Source organism: Adiantum capillus-veneris, chromosome 13 (genome assembly GCF_014529385.1).
Source record: "Adiantum capillus-veneris isolate H3 chromosome 13, ASM1452938v2, whole genome shotgun sequence".
NCBI classification, from domain to species: Eukaryota; Viridiplantae; Streptophyta; class Polypodiopsida; order Polypodiales; family Pteridaceae; genus Adiantum; species Adiantum capillus-veneris.
In genome coordinates, this window is record NC_140943.1 from 150414401 (window position 1) to 150432755 (window position 18355).

At 43.9% G+C, this 18355-nt stretch overlaps 1 protein-coding gene across 1 annotated transcript in view; it reads right to left on the bottom strand.

Annotated features, from left to right (window-relative positions):
* LOC147445077 (methionine aminopeptidase 2B-like) overlaps positions 1-18355 on the bottom strand; it is a 104749-nt gene that overhangs the window by 34240 nt on the left and 52154 nt on the right. Inside the window, exons 3-11 of the mRNA XM_086527566.1 lie at positions 6286-6322; positions 6082-6189; positions 5889-5988; positions 5630-5775; positions 5423-5514; positions 5259-5353; positions 5049-5145; positions 4466-4609; positions 4152-4369 (exon numbers count right to left, since the gene is read on the bottom strand). Coding sequence (XP_086383692.1) covers positions 4152-4369; positions 4466-4609; positions 5049-5145; positions 5259-5353; positions 5423-5514; positions 5630-5775; positions 5889-5988; positions 6082-6189; positions 6286-6322 — 1037 coding nt within the window. The remainder of the gene's footprint in view (positions 1-4151; positions 4370-4465; positions 4610-5048; positions 5146-5258; positions 5354-5422; positions 5515-5629; positions 5776-5888; positions 5989-6081; positions 6190-6285; positions 6323-18355) is intronic.

Here is an 18355-nt window from a genome sequence, read left to right on the forward strand (position 1 = left end):
GCTTCTTCTGACCTTGGGAGCCTGGCTCCGTCTTGAAGACTTCTTGTAGTGGTCTGTATCAGCATCCCAATCAATTTCTTCTTCAGTCTCTGTTTTTGTCTTGTCTCTCGCTTTTCTGATGGAACTGTGACAACTACCCTTCCTGCCCTTAGCCCCAACATCCCTGTGTGTGGATCGAGAACTCCTGGTCTTGCGTTCTTCCCACTTAGCCCTTCTCCTCCGGGAATGACTGGAGTGCTGAGAGTCCTTAGCCTCGTCAGCGTGACTATGCTCCTCTTGAGCCTCAGTCTCAGTCACCGGGTCGTTCTTAGGATCAAACTCTCTTTCTGATTCCTCAAGAATAGGGTCGACGCGGTTGGAATCATTGCCTAAGCAGGTTGACGATTTGCGACCACGACTTGCTTTGGGTGCCATCAGTACAGCTGAAAATTCTAACTGCGAGATGAGAGTTTTCTGGTCAAAGAGCGAACAGCTCTAACCACCGTGATCGCCAAAATGGAATTGGAGCTGATCTCTTCAGATAGTTGATTCCAATGTTAGAATTTAAAGCTACTGGTTAGGTCGTCACTTCAATTAGTGGAACTGGAATAGAGAATTGACTGAACTAAAATACTTAACTGAACTGGAATAGTATACTGAGACGAGAGACATACTGGACGACTGGAAAAGTATTTGTAGATTCAGATTAATAGTTCAAGGACAACTAGTACAGTGTGTGATGGGTTTAAGCTCAAATGATTACAGAAGTAATGATTACACAGTGAAGGTAGAGGCGAAGAGCTCGTAACTCGAGAATGCTTAGAGAGCTAAAGCCAAAAGACAAACAACTAAGCCAAGAATTCAAGAAGCAAGAAGCCCAAGTACAATGTAACGGGTCCTATTTATAGCTTCCAAGAGTTAATGCAGTAACTGCCTGCGGTAATTACTCCTGGTGTGACTGATCCACTGTTCGGCCTTCTAAGGGACAGTTCCTGCCTGCTGAGATTGTCCTCGCCTTCTACACTCTCTCCAGCTATTCCAACGCCTCCACTGCCCTGCTATTGTTGCGGGAGTTTTGTCAGCTATTCTTGCTGCTCATCACAGCCTATAAAAGCAACCGAGCGTCCCCTCTCACAGGCTAGTTTTTTTGGCCAGCACTAACAGAAGGAAGTTCTACCGTTGGAAATCTGCAAGTGATTGAGTGAAGTCGACGTGCGGAGGTTGCTTTTCCATACTTGGAGCGACAAGTAAAGCTAGTAAATACGCTCTACAAGTCGTTGCTTTTGTGTTTGTGCTTTTTGCAGGTACTCCATCGCGGAGAAGGAGCAAGGAGGCCTTGGCCTATGCTCGGGGATTTCGAAAACGGACTCCGGAACAATCTGTGGGGTTTCACGCTCCAAATGCAAACAAAAAAAGGAATTGAGAGCTCGCCTCTCGGAATTTGGATGAGCAAATGGAGAGGTAATGTTGCAAGTTTCCACTTGAGTTGAAGAGGTATTGCATGAAGTAGAGATCTTTCAGCATACAAGGGATAGTCCATGCACAAGACGCCTTGCTCATAGGGAAGTTGACATTCAAGAATGAAGATACATAGAAAAGTCACGGCGTGAGAAGAAGCAAGGCAACAACAAGAAAAAGTGTTTTCCAAAACGGAAGTTTTGCCTGAGGGCTAAACGTTAAAAGAGCCACATAGTTCAGCTGGCAAAAGTTGGAATGGTGCGCAAGTAAGGAAAGTGTCACACGTATGGTGAGGTGGGCCATATTTTCGCCTAGTGTCCAGCAAAGATGGAAACTAAAGCAAAGACTTCAAAAGCTGCCAGGGAAAGGATGATGAGTCTACAGCATAGTTACCGGGGAACACCCATTTAGGGGGGAGGAATGCCGGAACGGCGTTCCAAGCCTCAGGCAAGCTAGAGAACGTTTCGGAACGGCTGGCTGTTCCGGACAAGCAATTGATACCGGAACGTACGGACCGGAACGGCCAAATTTTCAGATTTTGGTCTTGTGAGCCAAATTTTCAGATTTTCGTTTTCCATCTTGTGAGCCTCTCGCTTATAAAATGCCCCTCCCTCCACCCCTTACCTTCACAATGCACACAAGCTTTCAAGGGCCAAGGCTCAAGCTCTATCCTCTTGAGTCTCGACTCTCAAGCTCTAGCCTCTTTCAAGCTCTTAAGTCTACATAGTACAAGCTCTCTCCCTATCTCTCTCCATCTCTCTCCCTCTGTCTCTCTCTCTCTCTCTCTCCCTCTCTCTCCCTCTCTCCCTCTCAAGTCTACACGGCACATGTGTCACGTTTGCCATAGTAATGTTGAATGGTCTTCAAATCCAGGTTTTTGTGAGTATTAGAGTCAAAGGACTCTAATACTACTTGTTTTCAATCACACGAAGCTAAAAATTGCATTATTTGGGTGTTTTTTACGCCTCCCGTTGCCGTTCCGGATCCCTCCCCGTTCCCTCGTTCCACGGGGAGGCCCGTCGCCGTTTCCGTTCTGCATTTTGGGTAACTCTGGTCTACAAAGCTATGCAAAGCAAGAGGGTAAGTGAGGGATCAAGAAATCTTGATCTTCTTTGACAACTGTGTCAAGGCCAACATTATTTCATCAAAGATGGCCACTTAGTTGGGAGAGAATCCGGAGGAAATGGGACTGCCACACTGGCCGAGTGTCACAAACTGCTGACGGCCCTAGAGAAGGGAGCCAACTTGCAGATGCCGACCGAGGGGCCCAAACCCTAAGAAGAACAAGTAACAGAAGAAGAAGTCCTACCAACTTATGGGGACCCCCTCCGATGGGGCCCCAAGTGACATAAAAGAAATAAAGCAAGGCTCACACACACACACACACAAGAACTTGTGAAGCAGGCTGATGACGTAGCAAATTTTTCGAAAATCACACTAGCTAATGACGTGGCAGAACTGTACGGATTTCCGCTTTTCACGCTGGCGGTGCTGACGTGGCAGGAATGTACGGATTTTCGTAAATTCCGCTGGCAGCTTTTTGGCTTTGCTTTTGGACCAGATGCTTTTGAGTTAGAAGACTTTTCACTTTAATTGCTTTTTAGGCCAAGGGCCTTTACATATGAGGTTAGGGCTCATTCTCTGGCATGCTTCCCGGAAAAGGTGCAGAGTCTCGAGTACCGGCTTGTACTGTGTTGATGCAATATAAAGAAATACCGAAAGGGGCGCCAAAGTTTGGGGCCAATACTCTCTGGGGTGGAATTCCGCCACTCCGTGTCACGTGTCGTCTCTCTCTTTCCGTTCAGTTGTTATTGAAGTGCTAAAAGTCTGTTCAGTCTGTTCTTTTCTATTGGCACATGGTGCCCGTCTTTTGACACGGAGCCACAAAATGAGGTTGAAGTGACAGCTTTGATAGGCAAACTCTGTTTGCATGTTCAAGGGTATGTTTGATAGGAGAACTTTGACATCATGCCTTCGAAGGGTGGTGATGTTTTCCTGGGGATGCCATGGCACCATAAGAACCATGTGATAGAGCATCCTAAAGCTCGAAAGATCATGTTAAAGAGGGCAAGGACCTTGTCATTGATGTAAAGCTCAAAGGGGGGTGAAAATCATGTTAAAGAGGGTAAGGACCTTTTCATTGATATATTGATCTTACAAATGCTCTTGCAGCATTCACCAGGATAATGGACATGATTTTTTAGAGAGCACATGAAGTCTGAGGCACATACTTTGACCATATCATTGTTTTCTCCAAGAGTGTAGCTACAAGAGTATTTGGACAAGATGCTTCATGCATATGTTTTCCATCGTCAACCTTATTGGCAGTGGTACCTTCTGTGAATTGACCTCAATTACAACTATACTAAACACTCACTACCCTACTATGCCTCTCCATCTTTGCCTGCCCTTCTTGTCCCCTCTACAAAAAGGAAGAAAGCTCACATGAACATAGGAGAACTAACTTCCTTAGAAACAATACTCTACAGACCCCGCTGAGTAATAATATTATAAGCTCCTGATAACAAAGAGGTAAATACATACTCTATCAAAACCTCACAAAATCAAAACTCCAGTAAATAAAAGAGCCACAATACTTATACTTGCACTTGACTTGGACCATGACCTCACAAAATCAAAAACTTAAGCAGCCCCAATATTTAAACTTGCGCTTGTCCTAACCAAATTGTTGTATCGAACTGTAAACCAGATACCTGAACAATCCCAGCATCACACAAGTTCTTCAATGCCATCAAGTATTTTGTTTCTCCAATACGGTCTAGATATCGACGGCAAAATGCCAAGGTAGAAAAATTTTTGTCAATGGTAGCAAGAAGTTGTTTTGCACGTGGCAGCCTTAATGGCACATGACCCACATCAAAATTCTTCATGTAATGACTGCACTCCAAGTCTTCCCTGACATAACCTTTACCTACTCACATAAAGAGCACAAGAAGCGACGTGAGCTTTCTTACAATCAATCCATGAGCCATTAAACTTCCACAGGATACTTAGTCTCAAAGCAGACCTGTAGATGCAAATGTCTCAATGGCAAAAAACTCCCCTTCCTCCATCTTTGTTTGTTCACCACCTTTAACAATTGGAACAGATTTCCCTGCATGGATCTGATAGGGGCCAATACTGTGTCCATTCAAGTTCCTTACACTTTTCACTGCACAAGACCAAAAGTTTGAAGATAACTGCTTAGCAGTGTTCAATCAATCATTCAAAGATATAACATCAGACTTACTGCCACTTGACTCTTCAGAACTAGGAAAACAAATACAGAGGATATTCAAGTTTCAAACACCCTTTACTGCACAACCTAAATGTTACAGAGAATCAGAGGACTCCAACAACATAATTAGCAGATTGTTATTATGCAGCCTTGGATAACTTCTTCAAGATAACAAACAGACTTTTTCAATGAGCAGTAACATAAGGTCTCATGACCAGAGGTTTGTCTGGCAAGCTCTTAGTCTATCTGCAAACTTCCAATCAGTTGTGAATCTTACGAAATTGACTTTAAAATTTAAACAAATATTTGGAACTTGACCAAGCGAGAATGTAGAGCAGATAACACTATATTTACCATCATTAAGCAAGCACACCTTGAAAATTTTTGCCATTTATCTCAACCTCATAGGACTCCATGACCTCTTGAATGGCGGCCCCAATATCCCCAAGCCTAACATCAATGCCCGCTTCCTGCAAGCACAAAATTATCATGAACAGTAGTGCAAAAACGAAAGCTCTTTGTCCATGAGTCCATCTACAATTTTAAGAACCCAAAAATTGCCACAGGGCAATAAAACTCATACTCGAATGCCTGTATTCGTGGCTTCTCTAGATGCTTCCAACAAAGGATCAAACATAGGATTGAATGCCACAGTGAAGGCACAGTCAATAATGCGACCTGCAACACAGTTTTGCCTTCAAGCTGCTCAAATCAAATAGATCCACATTTGAATATGTACTTAAATACCTTCTATGTGAGTTCCAAAATCAAGTTTCATCACATCATCATACTGAAGTACAGTTTTGTCCCCTCCATTGGGAGTCCAGTGAGCTGCAACCCTGTTGGGATAAACAGAAATTGAATGAGCCATTTTGGCTATTCGAGTAGCCAGTTTGATTTGAAGATGTGTCTACATGAAAATTCTTAAATCAGTCACTGCAAATTCATGGTTACCAATTCAACGAGCAACCAGTAGGAAAGGCAATGCCAGCTCGCAGCCCATTTTCCGCAATCAGTTTGCGCACCATGTTTTCAAGTGTCTCACAAATATCAACCATGGCTAACCCTGGCTTTACATACTCTCTAATGTATTTCCTCACCTGCAAGTCATGACACAGAAAATGGATCCTCCCATCAAAAGCAAATGTATGCTGTTTTTTCAGGCGATAGATCTAGTAAGTCTTTTAAATTATAAACCATAGCACAAACCCACCTGTCTATGCACCTCTGCAGCTTGCCGCACATCATTATACATAGGCTTTTCTAGCCTCTCTTGCTCTCTTTTTTCCTCTGAAGTCGATCTCCACAAATTACTGCAGGCAACCGAAGAGAAAAAAAAATTGAAAGTGGGTTGGGTAGAAGTTTTGGAGACTGCAAGATGTTTTACTCAGCAACAACGTACTTACTCATTTTTGTATTCTTGAACTTCTCCTTCAGGGAAGTCTCCAGAAGGAAAAAGATCCTTGACAGGTATTGATGGTGGATCAGTCTGTTCCAGTGGTTCCTTTTTTTTCCTGTAATTGTCAGATAACAGCATGTTTTGAGTGCCAATAGTTAATAAAGATAGTGCCAACAAGAGTCAAACAACAGACTACTTGGCTCAATCTTACTTGTTTTTGCTCTTTTTCTTCTTCTTCTTTGTGGAATCTGCACACAAATTCCAAATCTTAAAATAACCACACAAGCAGCCCAAAAACCAGAAAAAAAACAAACAAACAAACAAACAAATTGTTTCACTTGGTGTTGATTATCCTCCATTTCACTGCGCCGTGCACATGTCACCAATAGAAGCTTGCAGCAATACCAGAATACTAAATCCTGAATAAACTTGCTTATTTTGTGTGTGTGTCTGTGTGTGTGTGAGAGAGAGAGAGAGAGAGAGAGAGGAAATGTAATATTAATGTCTCCAAAAGGCCAAAATGACCTATGAGACCAAAAGGTTACATGTGGTGAATCTAATACCAGAGGTGTGTGTGTGTGTGTGTGTGTGTGTGTGTGTGAGAGAGAGAGAGAGAGAGAGAGAGTGTGTGTGTGTGCGCGCGCTCACACGCGTGTCTGCACACGACTGTCACAGCATGCCACTGCCTCTCCAGCTCCAGACTCGGTACAGAGCAGCTCTTCCTCTTCCTTTGTCACCAGAAGTGGCTGCCTCTCATGTCACCTCTGCTGCAATTTTCCGCCAGCAGGTCTCCACACACCACCGGCCACCACACCCACCCACCCATACCCCCCCCCCCCCCCCCAACAAAAAAAAAAAAGAAACTCTTGTTGTCCCTCCGTGTTTTTCCAAAGAAACACGGATGGAATGTGGAAAGGGGATAGTAATGTGTAATGAGGAATGGTGCGGAATGGGCATGAGAACCTTAAAGGGGTGGTGTAATTGGAAGGGCATGTCGTGCCAATAAAAATAACAATTAGAAACAACATTAGCACTTAAAACACTTGAACTAAAAAGAGAACTTCACACTTGAGAAGAGACGTGGAGTGGCTGAGTTACACTCCCAAATACGCTCGCCCCTGACTAGGCGCCCCTTTTGGTATTTCTGTATTTGTCACGAGTTGTGACTAAGTTACATCATACACACTTACTCATGGATGCAGATACGTGAAGTGCCATGCCAAGGAGGACCCCTACGCTTGGATGGTCACGACCCTTTGCTCAAGAGACATGCCTCTACGTCAAAAGCCACACTCCTTCGACAACTGGTCCCACCCCTTCGCTCTACGGTTGCGACTCTTCGCCCAATGGTTGCAGCTCTTCGTCCAAAGGATGTGTCTCTACACCTAGAGTCATGTCTATTCGCCATGAGACGTGTCTTTTCATATGTCTCTTTGTCACCAGCGTGTGACTACTATCTATCCTTTTTGTTGATTTCTTTCTTATTATCTATTTACTTTCACTTTTTGGAAACACCCCTCGGGAAATCTAACTGCCCTGCATTGCATAGCTAGTGTGGAACTGTCCAGAGGGAGTCCAGGCCTGAGGGCAAGAGAGCACTAAGGTTGGACAAGGACTATGGTTAGCCAAGTGGGGTCATTGACTAGCCAAAGTGGAATCCTTTGCTACAGAGGCTACATTTCAATTCTGGGTGTGGCCGCAGTGTACAAAGAGGGTCAGATGACCTAGAAAGATACAATGGCAGCATCTCCTAAAATTTAGGGAACTGCTATTTTGGGACCTGAAAATGTGTTGACGTCATTACCTCCGGAATGACAAGGGGAACATTTTCTTACTCTGCCATGAAGTCAACTGGGCAACCGGTTGGGATATTTTTAGACGGCAACCCCGAAACGGGAAAATGCTTATAAATGTGCCAAGTGGCACCTTCTGGTGCACTTGCCTCATGCATCAAGAAGTGGCGCTGAATTTAGGAGGGGGAGAGCCTCATTTGCAGTTTTTGTCACAGGTTAAGAGCTATGGAGTGCTTGCTTTCCCTCTTATGCACAGTGCGGTGCCAGGAGTGATGCCCTGCACGCTACGCACTGCCCTCTCTCTCCCCTTTGGCAGTATGTTATGCCCCTCTAGCGGGCTCTTCATTTGACCAATGTACAGTTGTGTGGGTTCATGCGCGATTGCCGAGGCAAGAGCCTCTTGCACAGGTATTGGATTAGCTAGCGGCTAATCCACCCCGCAAGTACAGGTGAATTCGGAGAGGTTTCACGCCAGAAATCTCGTCCGATTCAAAGGGCAAGTAGCCCTACAAGTGCGGGAGCTCGAGGACTTGCTACGGATGCGACCGGCACGCGAAACGGAGCCCGAAACAGTAAATTACAGCCTGCTGTGTATTTTTGCAGGTTTAGGGTTTTGGCCCTAAACGGACCCTAATACCCCCAGGAGGTTCCGGGACGCAAGGGGACCGTTGTACAGGTGATCTGGCGCATTTTCAGGGCTGAAAACAGAGAATTCAGCGTGCTGCAGATTCTCGCCAGGTTTTGTAAAGTGCCCGTATGCGTCGGGAAAGTCAATCAATGCGTGGGAATACTGACTGTGAAGGGTTCTAGTACAGTTATGCTGCCGAAATCAGGCTGGAACAGTGGAAATTCAGCCGAGTTTGTGCGGGGCAGCTTGTAGGGAACCACAGCGTTTATTCCCTCTTTTGAACAATAAAGAAATACCGAAAGGGGCGCCTAAGTTAGGGGCCAATCTGGTGTCGGTCTTCTCATACAGGTGCATTCTAGCATCTGTATCCCATTCCCCTCTCTTGTGTCACTATAGCGCAGGTAAAATAGACGACTAATAATGGGTGAAAGCTAAATCAAGGTTTGAAGTAAAGTCTACCGCCCTTTTTGGATTGAACAGGCCGGTTTCACTCTTTGTCTCCTATAAAAGGACCCCATTGTACTCAGTTTCAATCAATCAATCAAACATGGTCTCTTGTCAAAGTTGTCTTTCTAGTTCCGTTCAGAAATATAGTAAACACATATAAAGTAATAGTACAGTTCTTCACAGTGGTATCAGAGCAAAAAAATTTCCCGGGACCCGCAGGTTGTGAGCCTCTCAACCTCGCCGCTACGCGCTAACCCTCTGCCAGAGTTGCATGCAAGCAGAGGAAAGGTGGTACACACACAAAAACGAGAATGAGGTAACTTAAATTTGTTTTGCTTAATACTTCACATATAACAGACACGACATCGATGTGTGTGTACGTCGTACCCGGAGAATTCCGTGCACCCTTTCCTCGGGTTGCACCTCTTCGCCCTCAGTGCTCGGACCCTTTCTAGTGGAAGGCCATCGCGATCGGACGCTTTCCTTGTGGCAGGTCGCACCCCTTGGGCAGCAGATTACCTGGCAGCACACCTTTTCCCAAGCGATGTCTGTTGGAACGAATTCTACAAACGCTTGATTCATTCGCTAGCTGCCCCTTTGTACAACCTTTCGCTGGCTGATTACGTCAAATAAAAACCACACCAGCAGTGTAGAGTTTTTACATTAATCGATTTCCCTCAGTTTTAATGCCAAGTGGCCGCTCCAAAAACAGTTCTTGCTCTCAAAGTATCAATTCGTAAGCTTAGTCCAAGTTATCAATTACTTGCTATAAGCAGTCGGTATGACTGGATCACAAGATAAAGTTCTCAAATAGCAGATGGCCGCACTTTCCACAAGCCTCAGATCAATTCACACTCACTTGGAGCAAATGCAACAGCAAACCTCTTCCCGGAGTCATACTACTACTTCTCGGACTATTCATGCTGCTTCTCTGCCATCTTCTTTTGAAGCTTCAATGGTCGATGAAACCGACCCGTGGGGCGGTAGGCTATGGCTTTCACCTGAATTCTTTATTTTACTTTAAACTCACACGGAGAAACCTTTGCAGAAGGAGCCTGTAACGAGAATTATCACTTAAAGCACATACACGGCTCGAAAGCTAGGATGCTCCGAGCAGACGCCGACAACCTGTTGGCCCCAAAATTGGCACCCCTTTCGGTATTTCTTTATTCTTTAAGAGGGTAAATTACAAAGAAGAGTCTTGGGAATTCTTTACCTATATCCAGCTAGATACCACATGTTCTGGCAAAATTTAGGCAGCATAACAACCCCAAAACTTGCCCGAAACCAATTTCCCTCCTCGAACTCACTTCCACTGACATTGTTTTCTGCCCAAAAACAGTAAATTCAGCACGCTGTATTTACTGGTTTTTGCCCTGTTTTCAGCCCTAAACAGTCCTAGAACTGTCCTCTTACAATGGGGCACTGTTCCCAATGGTTTTGGCATCCGTATGGCTGAAAAACAGTCCAAATTCAGCACATAACCAGCGCTGAAAACGCACCTGTACGGTGAGGTTATCACCCTCACCAGTGCCTGCTTTTGGAGCAGCAATTAGCTACTCTTGTTCCTGCTCAGAGAGGCTCTTGCCTCAGCAAAAACGCATATGACCATACACCTGTACATGAGTGAAATGAAGAACCCTCTTGAGAGGCATCACATTACTGCACGTAGGGGAGAGAGAGAGCAGTGTAAGGTGTGCAAGACATGACTTCTTGCACTACACTGTACATGAGAGGGAAAGCTTGCAATCAAAAGCTCTTAAGCTGTGACAGCTTGCAAATGAGGAGTCTCCCAGCGAGAAATCAAGCGCTAGCTCTTTTGCATGAGAAAAGTTCACCAAAAGGTGCCACTTGGCACATGTACAGGCAGTTTTCCGCTTTGGGCTTCCCGCTTAAAAATCTCCCAACTGGTTGCCCAATTGAATTTGCAGTAGAGTTCTAAAATGTTCCCCTTGTCATTCCGAAGGTAATGACGCGAACAAATGTTATGGTCCAAGATAGCAGTTCCCTAAATTTTAGGGGATGCTTCCTTGGACTCCCACTGCATCCAAAAATGTGATGTAGCCCAACTGTCGGGTACTTTCCTTTGGTAACCCCACCTTGGCATTGTGACTTTATTGAGTTCACTTCCTAGTGTCCACCAACTTCCTAAGTGCTCCGAGGGGACCTACATGACCTTGAACTGAGCCTAGACATCCTTTCACTATACGAGTTCTAGTGCCGACCAACTTCTCGTCTACGGGTGAAACTACCATTCACATTGGCTATACAATGTCCGACCATTTGCAACTTCAAAAAGAGGGTCTCAAAATTTAAACCAAAATCATTGGAAAGAAACCAACAACTAAGGGTAACAGTTGCCACGTCCTCGTGACATAGTTAACACTTGCCACGTCCTCATAACAGTCGACTAGAAAGAACCACTCAAACCAAAGGCTTCGGAACTCAAAATTTCTCATCAAAAGCATAGTTTCTCAGAGACAACTAGACACAAAGTACCTTCGTGTGAGCAACAAAAGGCTCAGCATGAAAATTCTTGGAAATGTTATAGCTCTCAGCAACCAACTTCTTACTCGAATTATCAGCAACAAAAGTAGCAACATGAAGCTTCCAAAGGATCATCAACTATATCAAGATGGGCTTACTTAGTGGCACATATATCCAACCCTAGTCAAGTACTCAATCGTGAATGCCGCGACGTTGAACAAGTTCCCTCTCACGATCCATTCCCTACATTTAAGTCTTTCTTGTCTGATGATGGTAAAGTTGAAGATTTATTGATCCTTTCCTTGTGCAAGAGGATTCTTCAAAGGTCTGAGAGGCAACAACTCCCTCAACCTCTCCCTTCTCAACCAGAAGCCTTTATACCCGCTGAAACAACTGAAGATTCAGAAGATTCTGGTTCTTGTGTGACAGCCAAGAAGCACATGACCCCTTCTTTGGCCGTGATCCAGGCAAAGACACTCACCTCGTCACCGCCCTTGCAGAATAAAGTCTCTCTTTCTGAACAAATACCAAATGCAATGGTGAATGATAATTCTTCAAACTTACCTTCAGCAGTGCAAAGGATAAATCAGATGCAGGCTCTTGCAGCACGACTTTAGTCGCTGCAATTGAATCTTTGGACACAACTTGTTCCACAAGTAAACCTTTACAGATGGATATACCTTCAAACACTACTCTGTCTCAATCTACGACATCCCTTCAGAAAGATTTTACTGTTCAGACAAACCAATGGAATACCTTCCACATCTCCAACCAGCGGTCGTCACTCAACAGAAAACTCAAGTTAGTTTACCAATAGTTTCACTTTAAAGATTCAATCTTTTCTTGGACAAAGCTCGAAGTTACAAACGACTTTCACAAAGGCACTAATCAAGTTGCAAATCTGATCAGTTTCGAATTTGGCAAAATAGTTGTGGTCAATAACAGTGCCATGACGTGGGACTTAACAGTTAGAGCTTTGGATGCAGAAGCAAACAGAAATACATTTTCCTTCTCCCAGAGCTTCTACAACTACCCCTTGGTTTTATTTTAAAGAGGGAGGGAATGTCACGATTGTGACTAAGTTACATCATACACACTAACTCATGGATGCAGATATGTGAAGTGCCATGCCAAGGAGGACCCCTTCGCTTGGATGGTCACGACCCTTCGCTCAAGAGACATGCCTCTTCGTCAAAAGCCGCACTCCTTCGACGACTGGTCACACCCCTTCGATCTACGATTGCAACTCTTCTCGTTGCAGCTCTTCGTCCAAAGGATTTGTCTCTACGCCTAGAGTCATGTCTATTCGCCATGAGATGTGTCTTTTCATTTGTGACTCTTCGTCTCCTATAAAAGGACCCCATTGTACTCAGTTTCAATCAATCAATCAAACACAGTCTCTTAAGTCTCTTGTCAGAGTTGTCTTTCTAGTTCTGTTCAGAAGTATAGTAAGCACAGTTCTTCACATTATTCTTGCTCTTCACAAGTACAACTATCGAGGAGAGCCACTTGTTGGGACATAAGAGTCAAAATAACTCCCACTTGCTTTTACAAGTTTAAAATCCCTCAAATTTTGATAGCGGATAAGCTACAAAAGTCGACAACTACCACGTCAATTGCCATACCGCCTGCCACATTACCCCAAATTTTTTGTTAGAGAGTGATGACGTGGCAAACAGAATAGTTGACAGGAGAGAGCGAAGGGACACCCAACTATACGGCCCGAAAAAAGCGCCCCGAATCACGTCTAGATTTCTGATTGATTATCATTGCCAACCACACGCTAACATGGCAGTCCGTAGGACAGCTTTTCAACATCGGTTATGAAATCAATTGACAGTGCATCGTTGCATAGTTGCAAAGCGACTCCTCGGCAATTGTACTCTATGATTGCTAATAAAAAAAGAAGTACCAAAAGGGGTGCCAAACTTTGGGACCGATACATCTGGAAGTTTTGAAGACTAGTTTCAAAGTTCAAGTCTTAAAGATTTCCAGTTTTGTTCATGTATTGTTGTGCGATTATCGTCTTGTCAGTGCCAAGCCAAACTTTACTGCTTCGTGTCACGACTACTTGGAGTTTTGAAGTTCAAGTCTTAAAGATTTCCAATTCTATTCGTGTGTTGCTCTGAGATTATCGTCTTGTCAATGCCAAGCCAGTTTTACATACTATCTCTGGATAACTAGTCCATTGGTACACCTCGATGGGTTTGATGTGAGTTGTCAAACTAAGGTGTGATGACTAGTGATTGATCTTTGAATAAGTGTAGTGTGAAATGTTGGTCCACGAGGTGAAATCGAATAAGAATGTTGGATCAGGATGTAAAGAAGGTAGGACTAGCATATAAAGTCGATGTGAAATGTTGAATCAATATCTATGCAGATATAATATGTGTCGGTGAATGCTTCACGGGGTATGTGGGCCATATTGCATAGTGATGCATTGACAGGATGATCTACATACATGCTCCCAATGATTAATAAACTTTTACTTTATCCCTACAAGTGTAATTGGGGACAATTACTCCTCTTTTAAGGAGAGGGGCGCAGGGCTGATCATCCTGTTGAATGCATTTGAATTGCTTGCTGAATTTTTGCAGGAGTAGCTTGAGGAGCTTCTCAAAGAGTATCTAACGCTTGTGAAGCCTCAAGAGATGGAGGTGCCTGATGGGCGCCTAGGGGAGCATAGCTTCTAGTTCTCACCAATCCAGAATAGCAACAGGGGAACACACCGACGCTTCATGCAAAGCAGGAGACCAGGCAACCCTCTAAAACATAGCATGTAGGGAATGTGGACACTTGGTGACAGAAGCAAGGCTACTAGAGCTCATGCATGGAAAGTGGTGGCTCAAGCAAGGCAAAGTGGACACTTGGCCATACATGCATCGCAAGTGGCCACACATGCAAGGTAAGTGCACCACGCGAGCGCACATAGTGGTCTTCAGCATGAGCAACCCATTTTCAGCCAAGGGCGACTGCACGCACACGCACACAAACACACGCTAGTAGACGAGCAACAACCCACATTTTCACACGCCCATTCCAAGATCCGTTAGTGGACGAAAGTGCAGACAAATGCCACATCTGCTATGTTTAAACAAAAGCACACATCTATTTAAAGGGCTAAATAGTCAATTGTATGGGTCTTTTTGCACTCTCTCTCTCCCGATTTGTTTTCTCGTAAGCAGAGCACCATATCTTTGAGAAGTCTTGTACTATTATATCATTAATAAAATAAAAAAATATTGAAACAAGTGCCTATTCAAGGGCTAGTTCTATGTAGGAGAGGAACTCTGCCTCTCCATCTCTCCCCATCCCATCACTATCTCTCAGTCTTTCTATCATTCGCTCTCAAAATCTCTTGTACCTATTATATGTTAATTCTATAATAGATTCATAGAGTTCCACTGGGCTGAAGATTCAATTCTTCTTGTCCATTATTGCTTGTGTTGTAGACCAATCGGTTACACTATCCACAATAGTCCAAACATCATCATGCCCACTCTGAATCTTGGAAAGATCAAAGACGAAGTCCATTGCTATACTCTATAACCGGCCAGTACACAATAGAGGATGGTACTAATTCAATTACCTATTAATTTCACACAGAGGATTGAGAAGAAGAGAGAACACAAATGCGTCCAGCAACTAGAATCTAAGACCGACACCCTGGAGGCCCCAAAGACTAGCCCCCCCTTTGGCTATTTCTTTATTCAGTAGAAAACAAATGACCCCAACACTTAGACCAAACTCTCACCAGGTTGTCCAAGCTTGTCAAGGGTAGAAATTGCAGGTTTTCGACCCCATCTCGAAAACATAATGGAGCCAAAATCTATGTAGGTCAAAAGTACAAGTGTAGGACGCATTCCCTTGCGTTTTAGAAGCTTCCCGGTGAGTTATAAGTAGCTGTAATTTCCTGTTTTGGTCACTGACAGGTGCCCAAAACTCCTGTATAAACACCCTAAGGCTTCCCCGAAGATTTCCAAGTGTTATCTTGCACTTTAGGTGCGAAACCCTAAAGCTGCAAATAAGCGCAACAAGCTAAAATTCTATGTTTTGGATTTTTTCAAGCAGAGCAAACACGTCTATGAGTGTCTTAAGAGCTTCCGTGCGCAATGGGATACTTCCCCTTTGATTTGGACAAGTTTTCACACGAGAAAACTCTCCTATTTCACAATCTGTCACGATGGAACTGTGAGTAACTAAGGGGGATTAGCAATTAGCTAATTTGATTTTTGTTCAGAAGGCTCTTGCCTTGGCAAACGCGCATAAAACCACAAAACTGTACACAATCATTTGAGGAGGCCAACTAGTGGGGCATTACGATATGTGTAAGGGGGGGAGAGATGCACGAGAGCGGAATCATCACACTACATGAGACAAAGGAAAAGGCAAGCTTTCCATTAAAGCTGTGAACCAGAAAATCCACTCACAAATGAAAAAGCAGCATCCACTCTCATATTCGGGAGCCCTCAATTGGGAAGAGACCTTCTAGAGTGTGTGCTGACCAGCAGGTTAATCTCTTACTGACATGTGTCCAATACGGCCCTTTTGGTTCAGTTTCCTAACCGCTCCCAACTTATAAAGTTGTCAGTGACTTGCAGAGTGGCCCAAATTCTATGTAGGCGCACACATGCTTCCATACCCAGATTCAATCACCGACTGCCCGACCTAGATTCTCCATGTGAGAATCCCGTTTGGTTGCAGCCGTTTCACACTAGCCATGCAATGTCCACTTGCACCTTTTCTAGGGTTCTGGGGAAAATCAAGTAAATAAAATATGTAATACATATTTAGAGAAGGCAACAACAAAAATACGCCTCCTGGTTATATACTCTCCCATAGTCAATTTGGAATCAGTTAGGGTTGAAGGAGTCTTGTCACTTTGTGTCTATCATACTTTACTTTCTAACATGGTAAACAAGTACGCACAAACTCATCCACATCCTTCTTGAGCACGTGGCCAATAGAAGTGTTGCTCAACACCTCTTAAGTATCGCCTTTGTGCCGAACAAAAGGAGGATTGTGACATTCCATCAACACCTTCTACCTCAAACTATGCATCACACAACATTGTCTTTGACATCGAAAACCCTTCCTAAAGAGAGTATCCTTTAATTGTATCCCCACTCTCTACCCTGTCAAGATCTTACCAGAATCCGGATCTATAGCATATTGCTCCCGCATTGTATGAAATTCCTGATGATGCAACGGATATATGTTGCTTGCGAGACAATGCACATGCCACTATATTCTTTTTTTCCCCACAAAAAAGATCCTTCCATTAGTTAATAGAACTGCCCATAGGGCCACAACCACCTCTACCAGAGAGGGCTGAAGCAAACGATAGGAGAGTATTCCATTATCCCTAACTACAGGTAGAAAGGGTATCTTTCTTGTTTATTCTCGGGTGGTTCCATGACGTCAAAACATTCGCCTCAAACTGGGGAGTCCATCATATAGACAAACACAACCTTTTGATCTTGACTCACTTTTGTGGCGCTTTTCCATGTAGTAAAAGCATAGACCACTATGTATATACATTCTCTTTGAGGTGGGATGCCGCCTTTTGAACCTTGCAAGCTTCAGTAAAGTTGCCTCCTAAGAAAGCGGTGAGGAACTAATGAATAAAAGTCAGGACCTTTTGAACCTTGCACGCTTCAATAAAGTTGCCTCCTAAGAAAGTGGTGAGGAACTATTGAATAAAAGACAAAACCTTGCGAGTATCCTTGTGGCCCGAAAAGTTGTCAAACTTGACACTTTGACCAGCGTTCTTTCTTGTCCTTTCTCTGTTCCAAGTTGTCCTACTTCGATTCCCCAATCAAGTGATTCCTCTTCTTGCCAAAAGTGGTTCCTAAAGGTGTAAGTCATCAATCATCAACAAAGTTGTCAGAAGGAGTATCTGTGTCTGAACCACGTGATTTCTTGTGGTCCTATTTTTATTTGCTTTTCCGGTATTTTTGCTTCCTCTACTTCCGCCTTTCTTCCTCACTGGAACTAGAGCTAGGAGTAGGAGGATGACAACAATGACTCGAGTCGTACTCAAAGTGAACACGTGGGCGCAAAATCCTTGAAAGATGTTTGTCGATCGAGAGAGCCAAGAATTTGACTCAATTGATTCACCTCAATTATTGCAACTATATCTTGAAGCCTTTCAAATGAATAGACTTGATTTTAGCTCTATGGAGCATAGTGAGAGCATGGTTCATGATGCTCAAAGGAGTAGTTAAGCAATTGTTATCTACTCTTTCCATACAGAATTTGAGTGCAGAAGACAGACTTGAGAGTACACCAGAAGACTTCTATGTTTGATATATGTGTGGTAGCAAGGTTGGTGGGATTGTTTAATTGTCCAACGCTACATTTCCAGAAGCATGTATATCTTTGACTCCCATCATAGAGGAGTATATGTGATAGCAAGAGATATAAGCATGTTTTATTGCCATGCAAGCGTGTCATGTGCACATCTAACCGTATGTGCATGTGGACAAGTTGTTCCTACTTCTAGGGTTTAGGTAGCCTAGGAAGTGTTATAGCACCCTTGTGAGCCTGTACGAAGGCCGTGCATGTCCAGGCACTTGAGTAGTTGCATACCCTCTAATTGCACAACCCAAGATCATTAGCATCATGAGCAATTTCAACCGCATGACACAGTTTGCAGTTGCATGTGAACACCCCTTATAAAGTCATTTGATAATAAGTGACTTTATTAATTAATCCAAATCGTGGGAGCAAGAAGGAGGCTGCTCGACCCATCTCTTGGGAGCTATAAAGGGGAACCCAGGGCACCAGTAGAGAGCAGAAGAAGGCAAAGACACAAGGAGGCAGGCACCCAGCAGACCGGCAGCACCTCAGGCATCTCCAATGTTTTTCTCCAAAACCCAGCCTAGTGTTTTGCATCAGCAAGACCTGTATTTTCAGCCCATTAG